The 8766-nt window shown below is 38.0% G+C and overlaps 1 protein-coding gene across 1 annotated transcript; it reads left to right on the top strand.

Annotated features, from left to right (window-relative positions):
• Positions 1-4267: 4267 nt before the first annotated feature.
• LOC115620299 (mitochondrial dicarboxylate carrier-like) lies at positions 4268-5281 on the top strand. Its single transcript, XM_030513481.1, has 3 exons — positions 4268-4686; positions 4747-4879; positions 4946-5281. The coding sequence occupies exons 1-3, from the start codon at positions 4268-4270 to the stop codon at positions 5252-5254; spliced, it is 861 nt and encodes a 286-aa protein (XP_030369341.1). The 3' UTR covers positions 5255-5281.
• Positions 5282-8766: the final 3485 nt, after the last annotated feature.

The following is an 8766-nucleotide window of genomic DNA, read 5'->3' as shown; positions in this document are numbered from 1 at the left end:
AGAAGCGACGTCCATTGCCGCAAGCGTTTTGCTCGCTGCTATAAACGCACTGTTTTTTTTTCATTGCTTGTTGCTCTTTTTGGCAAGTGAATCTTGTCTCTCGATTGCCTTGGCCCCATTTTGGCATTGATGTTTGCGTGCTTCCTTCTTCTGCTCTTTGAGAGTCTGTGAGTTGGCGGAAATAGCTGGAATACCAAAACATAGTTGTTCTTCTCTCGCTCTCGCTCTCTCTTTCTATCTTTCTACGTTTACATTCACATTCCTAGATCAATGCGAAAAATTACTTCATGTGTGTTGTAGTTTTTGTTGTTTATTTGTATTTCTTACTTTTATTAGCACGTTTTGAATTTATGATCGTAGCGTGATTTCCCCGTGAATTGTTGCTGCTGTTGTTCTGTTTTTATTACTGCGTCGCAGGTTTATTGCTCATAGTTCTTGTTCTCTTTAGACAGGTGTCTCTCCCTTACCCACTCCCCGACCCATCACCCCCCCACAACAACTAAACACATACACGCACGTATGTATGCCTATACAGTTACACACTGATTTATATGGCAACGTTCATTGAACTTGTTGTTAGGCCTAGGCAAGGGCTCATCGGCCCCCATGACGTCATCCTGATCATCCTTATCGCCTTGCGAGTGACGTCTCTGGTAATTTCTTACAGACAGAGCTGCGATCGAGCGGGTTTCATCGTCATGACTCATCGACCGTCTCGCCCTTCGTTCGATTTCTAACCTACATTAAGCGAGCGTCATCACTGTTGTCGATAGCACAACAACAAATTAAAAATGCGCGCGATTCACTTTCTGTCCCACACTCTCTTTCTCTTCCTCACTCTCTCTCAGCTTTAGAAATGCTCACGATTCGTTAGCACTGTTACTGAACCTAGGTCTATAAGCATTAAGTTTTCTAGTCGTATTTACTATAATGAGCAACAAAATATTGATATGTATATGCATTTGTATATTGATCGTTGCGTACCCAATAGTCCGGCTTCTTTTTAGGTGATCAGAGAGATATTATATTCAGCTCGTAAAAAGGCAAAGCCAACAACAAAGCGAAATGTTTTAATGCGTTGCCAAAAACTATAAAAACCTCAAGCTGGCAAGCCGGCTCTTACGGCCGTTGAGTGTTTGTGTTTATTTGTATTTTTATATGCAAAAGTGCCCGACGCATAATTCAACTTGTCAAGTGAAAAAGGCTCGTAAAGCTGAAATCAGCAAGCAGTTCAGGTAATTAATCGTCGGGCAAAGGCCGCCACAGGAAAACACAGCCGCACAAACACAAAGACAGTAAACCAAAATCAAAGACGGACAAATGAGACGAATGATCAGAAAAAAACTCAATTCCCACAACAATTACATACAAAGGATTCACTTATATTAGGGGAAAGAAATAGCTTTCTAAGGTCAATAACATTGCTCGAGGTCTTCCTTTCATTACTTCTGTAACAGTATATTAACAGAGATAACTGAATATTCTAGAATTGCCAGGAATTCTGTCAACTTTTTGGGTAACTCAACTGTAACAATATTTCTGTGTATCGTGCATTGTTATGTAAAAAATTTAATATTTTGCTGCCTGCACATCAAAAAGTGTGGCAAGCAATCAAAAAAGTTCTCCATTGTTGGCAACTGCGGGCGCAGATAAAACAACTTGAATTTTAAAGTAAGAAAAAAACCGCTTACACACACCTTAATAAATGGAGAGCGGCACACAAACAGAGCGTTAAAAAAATTAACAACAAACAAATAAAAAAAGAGTGTAAATAAAAAGCGAAGCCGCCGCCGCCGCAAAAATTACAAAAAGAACACGATGAGGTTGACGGGCGGGCAACAGTGAAAAAGCTCAGCAAGTTGCCAATCTAAGCGATGGAAGAGTCTGTGCACATATATACATATATGTATGTATTTACTATGCATGTATGTACGTATAGCTAACATGTGTGTGTGTGTGTGTGTGTGTGTGTGTGTGTGTGTGTGTGTGTGTGTGTGTGTGCGGGAGGCAAGCGCAGCTGTGTGGAAACAAAATGTGGCGTAAAATTTGACTACCGGCGGGCTCAGACCCATGCCCATGGGCGATGTCGCCAACGGTAGCAGCCGCTACAACAACAAGCGGACAAAGCTACGCAGCGACAATTCCTAGAATTTTAAAACAATTTTAACACGCGTTTTTAACTGTTGTACCCGTTGTGGTTGTTGTTGTTGTTGTAGTTTATATTACTGTTGCTGAGTTTCTTGTTGTTTTCAATTTTGTGAAATTGAATTTATTATTTCGCAAGTTCGCAACGACACACAAGCTCCATATACGAGTACATACACACATACATATGTATGTATGTATGTATGTATGTATGCATGGTGTACATAGTAGATACCATAAGTCTGTTGTTAACAGACGCGCGACAACAGCAACAGCAACAGTATGTGACAACAACAGCTACAGCAGCTCATTGCAATTGACCCACTTATGGTCATTGGAACTGTCGCTGCCAGCCGCTTTGGGGGTTGGCCTGGCAGCATGAACTTTAGTTTTGCAGTTTGCAGCGCCAAAAAAAGTATACTATGTATAAAAGAAATACTACATATAACAAATTAAGTCAATGCAACGACGATGCCAGGCAACACGTGTGCGCCAGCCGTTTCTTTGCTCCCCCCTGATGCCCCCCTTGCACCAACGTCTGAACGTCCATGTGTCTCTGTCAACTTTTGTGCAAAAAGCGAAACCTGTTTTCAGGCGCTCAATGACCGCTCGCCCGCTCCTAATGCAATTGCCGTACGGTGGTACAAATTTCCAACCAACACGATTAACAACAAGAGAGAACGCTACAGTTGAGCAAGCCCGACAGTGTAATACCCTGTACTCAGGTAAACTTCCGTCACTGAGTTATATGCGCTCAAAGCAGCAGCAAAAAGAGGAAGAAGAAGAGCGAACTTGTTGCTGCAGTTTGTGGGGGTTGTACTGGCGACAATTTGTTTCGCTAATAACTTTTCTTAGAATTGTCCGAAGGGGGGGGGGGGGATAAAAAAAATAAACTCGTCCTTTCTCGGACATAGGAGAATCTGGATGCCAACTTTGGTTATTCTAGCTTTTATAGTTTCTGAGATCTTTGCGTTCATCCAGACGGACGACAGACGGACGGACATGTCTAGATCGATTTCTCTCGTCATGCTGATTCAGAATATATGTATATACTTTATGGGGTCGGAGATGCTTCCTTCTGCATGTTACTTTGCACAAACCTAATATACCCTTTTTACCCTACGGGTACAGTTTATAAAAATGTTATGCACAACATAGATAGCTATGCGGCGTCGAGCTATTTCCACTAATCTTTCGTAAAAACACAGGAGTCCCTAATATATAATACGTTCTTAATAAGTTGAGACTATTGAGAAAACTGTAGTACTTTTTGGCTGGGATTATAAAATTGGTGAATAAATATTAGGTGGGGCACAAAAATACATATTATAAGTACTATATACTAAGTATGCATGAAAACATTATGATAGTATGACCTCATTTATAAAAAAATCTTGATCCAAGGCTTCTGGAGTAGCCAGATACTAACTGAGCTAAAAAGCAAATATAATCCAATACAAGTTTACACTTTTCTCAAATAACGCGCTGATGTAAAATTTAGTCCACCCATATCCATTAGCTTTTTAGTTACCCAGTCATTCCATTTCCACTGAAATGTGGGCTCGATGATGAAATTTTCATGTATTCGTTTAAAACAAGAGAGAACGCTACAATCGAGCAGGCCCGACAGTGAAATACCCTATACCCAGACAAACTTTCGGCACTGAGTTGTAAAGAAGAAGAAGAAGAAAGAATTTACCGATTTTGATGATATTTAAAACCAAAGTAGATAATTGTGTATTTAATTGTGTGTATGGATAACGTGTAGTTTATGCAGATTTGGGAATGTGGACAGTATTGATGAGGAGGAAGCGGAAATAAAAAAATAAAAAATTTAAATTGAATAAAACGTACCTATATTTATTAGACACATTTTTTTCACTTAAATAAATAAAGTGTACCTAATAAATATAGGTTAAGTAGGCTAATCAAATCACTTTCAATTTTATTATCTAAGGATTTAATTTTGTAACTAACTTAATTTATAAGAATCTTTCTTGTCGCACTAGGAACTAATAATAAGTAAATAAATAAAATAAATAAATAAACTCGACTAAGAGCACAACATTTAATTTTCAACCTAGTAGGCCTTTTAATATTGAATCTAAATTTTTTTGGTAAAATGAAACTTAAAGACCCAGTGAACAGATACGAAACCATATCCAAGGTACCCGCCTATGCTGTTTATTTCACTAATCTGACCGGCACTACTCTGGCGCATCCACTTGATGTGATGCGTGTTAATATGCAGGCCAATGCCCTAAGATACATGACCCTCCGAAAGATCGCGAAAATTATGTTCTATAAGGAGGGGATTCGTGGTTTCTACCTTGGCTTCGGCGGTGCCTTTGCACGCTGCACTGTGCACACATTTTCTCAATATATAATCTTTCACCATCTGCAAAAGAAATTCCAGTTTCTGGAGACCGCTGCCATAGCTGGGATAAGTGGATTTTGTTCGGGACTCATCTCAACCCCCTTTGCAAAATTTGTCATTATTCGTCAGACAGATTTAACGCGTAGTGTGTATCATCGACGCAAGTATAGGCTTGCAATCATGTGGCTATGATGGTGGATCTTAAATGTGATTTATTTTTTCAGTTATAACAATTTTTGGAAAGGTGCTTTTTGTGTGTTCCACAAGGGAGGCTTCAGACCCCTTTTTGCCGGCTTCAAGCTCCACACCTTCACCAGCTGCGCCCTGGCAGTTGCAACTCCGCCCACTTATAATACGGTTTGACAAATATTTTTGGTGTGGGTGTAATAGTGAGAATAATGTGTTGTCAATCTCCCATTAAAGATTCATGATGTGCTTATTCAACTGCACACCGGAAATGTTATTCCTTGGAGGACTAGTCTGATATCCCTCCTATTAACGGGCGGCCTTCTCTCATTGATTTTCACGCCAGTAGATGCCGTTAAAACGATAATCATGAACGCCGATCATGAAGATTTCCCAACGAAGCGAGGTGTTTGTGCATCATTGATTCGTAGGCATGGATATAAAGGCTTCTTCCTGGGTCTGAAACCGGCATTAGCAGCCATAGTTCCACACTCGATTATTGCTACAATAACATATACCGTATTAAACAATTACGCTGATTACTAGCACAATTTTTTTGCAACCCATTAAAAAACTGCCTGGCTCAAACCAACTATGTTTTAATTGACAAATTGCAAATTAAAGAGGAATTGTACTAGCAATTTTATGAAAATGCCATTAAAAAATAACTAACATTGTCAGATTCATTTTCCTGAAATCCGATAAGAGCGCTACTTAGTTGAGTGTAGTAAACATGTCTACATGTTATGTACAAAGTCGGCCACTCGTCTATAAAATACAAATGCAAATATGTATATATTTGTCATGAATCACATCTTGCTTGCAGCTTGATTGAAAAAATTGAGAAGAGTTCAAAAACAAAGGACATGCAGTGGGGAAAGGGTGCTTGTTCACTCCTCATGGAAGTATAAATATGTAGTAATGCTCTAGAAATGTTTTAAATTCAGCTTGGTAGACCAAAAAGTGCTTAAATAAAATGCAAATAAAATTTAAACAAAATAATCGACTTCAGATCTAGTCCAGTTAATGTTTTTTTTTTTTTGCCATTTAATGTGAGTCAATGTTTCGAGGATGATTCTGAAGTAACAGCATCCTGTTCAGGAATATAATTTTCAGCTATTTGAGGTATGTTTAAGGTAGTTTTCTCATAGATGCCATTGTCAGAACTGGATCAAATTGGATCCTTTCATACGGGAAGCATCAGCATTCAAATACAAAATCATCATAAATTCATAATAATCGGTTCATCCAGTTGAAAGTTCTAAGCTAACTCGAATTGCGAACGTTCTCCTTTGCAGAACCTAACCAAACTCTCATCAAAGTACCCTTGAAGTACATGCTTTCCAATAAAAAAAAAGAATCATCGACATCGGTTGACGTGATATTGAATTATTCGCCCATTTGTCGCGCGTATACTTAATGCGAATTCAAGTCTTTTATTATGGATGCCATTGTCAGAACTGAACCAAATTGAAAGGGCAAGCACCAGCTTTCAAATGCCAAAAGAATCATCGAAATCGATTTACCCAATCAAATTTGCAGACGTAACAAACATTAAAAAAAAAATGCAGGCTATCAATTATAACCTCCTCCTTTTTTGAAGTCGTTTTAAAAAACAAAAGCTGTCTCGATGCTATGCTAAGAATGCAAAAAAAAAACATAATCACTAACAAATTAAGCATCTTTTGCCACAAACGATCGACTTTTATTCAATAAGTTTTCAAAGAATGCCTACTGTGCAGAGCTCCAGATACAGATACAGATACTTGTACAATTGCAGTTGCTATTTTCATTCATGCAGCATGGATCAGAAAAGTATCTGCCATGCAGCGTGCTGCTCAAAAATTTGGCGCTCGTGCCTTGGAACGAACACTTGGCCCAGCACACGCGTCGTATGAGTCATCTGAGCCATTGCTGTTGTTTTTGTTGCTGTTGCGGTTGTGCTTCTGGTGTGCTCGTCGACTGTTTCTGTTTTTGCTTTTGTTATTGTTTTTGCACTTTTTTTTGTCCTACCTTCCACCGCACGCATGCTCAAGTGTTGGCCGCTCGGACAGACGACGCCCCATAAGTGGCGGTGGGGGCCATTTGCTCTTATCTGTTGCGGTTTTGGGTTTGCTGGTTTTTCTATTTAAGCGCTGGTTCTGAGTTTCTGGTCTATTGTGTTATGGCTCCATATACTCGTGCATTTCTATATTTATTTGTACGCATACTATATCGTGGATATGTACTTACTTGTATGTATGTGTGTGTATTTCGTTTATTTACTTTGAGGGTTTGTCCATTTAGCGACAAAAGTGTGTTCTTTTTATTATAGCCCAGGCCGATGTGTGGAACAATATTTATTTATTGTTCATTTTCAACGATCGTTTCATATTTACACAAGCAAAACGGAAACTACTTATGCTACGTGCGTTTAATGCCGCCGGGAAAAACCCGCACATGTTCTTTTTTTCCATGCATATCATGAAGTCTTCACAAGACAGTGTCCATAAGTGTGATATAAAATTAAAGCTTTTTTAAGTCAATTACATCAGAAGAAAATGGCGCTATCTAGCAGAGAATAGAGAATATTTAGACCCTGCTAAAAGGTCTCTTATTTCGTGACGCACAACTTTTCCCAATGTTCTGCCAGCAAGCCAACAGATTAAGCCTCAGAATGGTTATTTACAATAATTATATACAATATAGAATACAATACAATATAATATAATTATATAATATACATTATTATAGTTACAATAATTATATATTATATTTACCCTTCCGGCGTTCTACAGTTGGACATTTCAGCAATCTTCCTTCCAAAAAAAAAAAAAAACAATTTTCTTTATGGATATATAGTATATGTACATAGTATATGATGATTTGATTTACAAGTATATAGTGAAATGTCTTTCGAAGAAATTGTGCATAAATTAAAATGCTGTATAATATTTTTATGAGGCCTTTATGTTAGATTGGCGCATGCTAATACCTTTTGCATTAACTGATTAGCTTACAAGTACATATATTGTAGGTCCTTTGATAACTGCTATAATATAAGTAGTTAATATTTATTTTTCCAAACCTCACAGCTAAATAACTTCATTTGTTATTACAGCTATTGTGTTTGGCTTTCCGTATGGACATGTGGCCAGGGGTTAAACAAATATTTTGTCACATTTTAGATAATTTTCTTCACTATGGATGCAAGGCAACAACACTTTTATCTCGGTTATCAACGGTATGCCGCCTGATGATGTAATGTTGCAACGTCAAGGTCAGTTGGCATTGCAAAAACAATTGCATGGCTCAAAAGCATGACAAAAAAATGAATGGTTACCGCTCCTACAAACAAACACGAACGAAAACAAAGCGAGTCAAGAAGCTGTCTTTGTCTGCACCGAGGCCATATACCCTCTACTGTGCCTTATGCGCGCATTAGGCAGGCACTCTCTCATCTCTGCTGATCGCAAGAATAAGAGAAAATATCAAATCGAAAATACTACATTTATTATTTATTTATATTTATTTTTATAAATTTATCTCTTTCTTAAGCCTGAAATCGATAAAATCGATTCCAATAGCCCTGGATTTGGAAGGAGGTGAGGAAGAGAAGGCAGCATTAAACAGACTCTGGTTCATTACTTTAGGATAACCAATCCTAAATGATCTCACAGATATAACGGAACAGCAGATCATGAAATTCTTTTGAAGCTTCATTAAAAACGGACCAATAAAAAACCAAGGTAATTAAATGGCATCGCAATGGCCCTCTTTAGGCCTAAAGGTAGGGGCGTCAACATTTTGTTTCTTTGATTTATTCCTTTTTTTCATGGACAATGTCTTCCACAAAAAAGATTCAGCATTACGACAAGTATTCAGATTGAAGCGTGTATAGCTCGGATAAGAACAAAGCCTTAATTTCTGCACGGATATAGTCCTTGCATCAAACACAAATAAAAAAATATATAAAAAAACACAATTGCCTGCAGTTAGCTTCCAATTGACTTAAGTACAAACAAATATGACATTCAAAAACTGTACCTTAATCATATCGTTTCTATGATAGTTATGTA

The sequence above is a fragment of the Scaptodrosophila lebanonensis genome, unplaced genomic scaffold (assembly GCF_003285725.1).
Source record: "Scaptodrosophila lebanonensis strain 11010-0011.00,11010-0021.00 unplaced genomic scaffold, SlebRS2 tig00000024-arrow-pilon, whole genome shotgun sequence".
In the NCBI taxonomy this organism is placed as follows: domain Eukaryota; kingdom Metazoa; phylum Arthropoda; class Insecta; order Diptera; family Drosophilidae; genus Scaptodrosophila; species Scaptodrosophila lebanonensis.
Note: the sequence above shows the minus strand (reverse complement) of the source record. Positions and strands in the feature narration are given on the sequence as shown.

Coding starts and splice junctions, on each gene's coding strand:
- LOC115620299 (XM_030513481.1), top strand. CDS start 4,268: ATGAAACTTAAAGACCCAGTGAACAGATACGAAACCATATCCAAGGTA. Junction 4,687..4,746: donor AGTGTGTATCATCGACGCAA/GTATAGGCTTGC, acceptor TTATTTTTTCAG/TTATAACAATTTTTGGAAAG. Junction 4,880..4,945: donor CTCCGCCCACTTATAATACG/GTTTGACAAATA, acceptor CTCCCATTAAAG/ATTCATGATGTGCTTATTCA.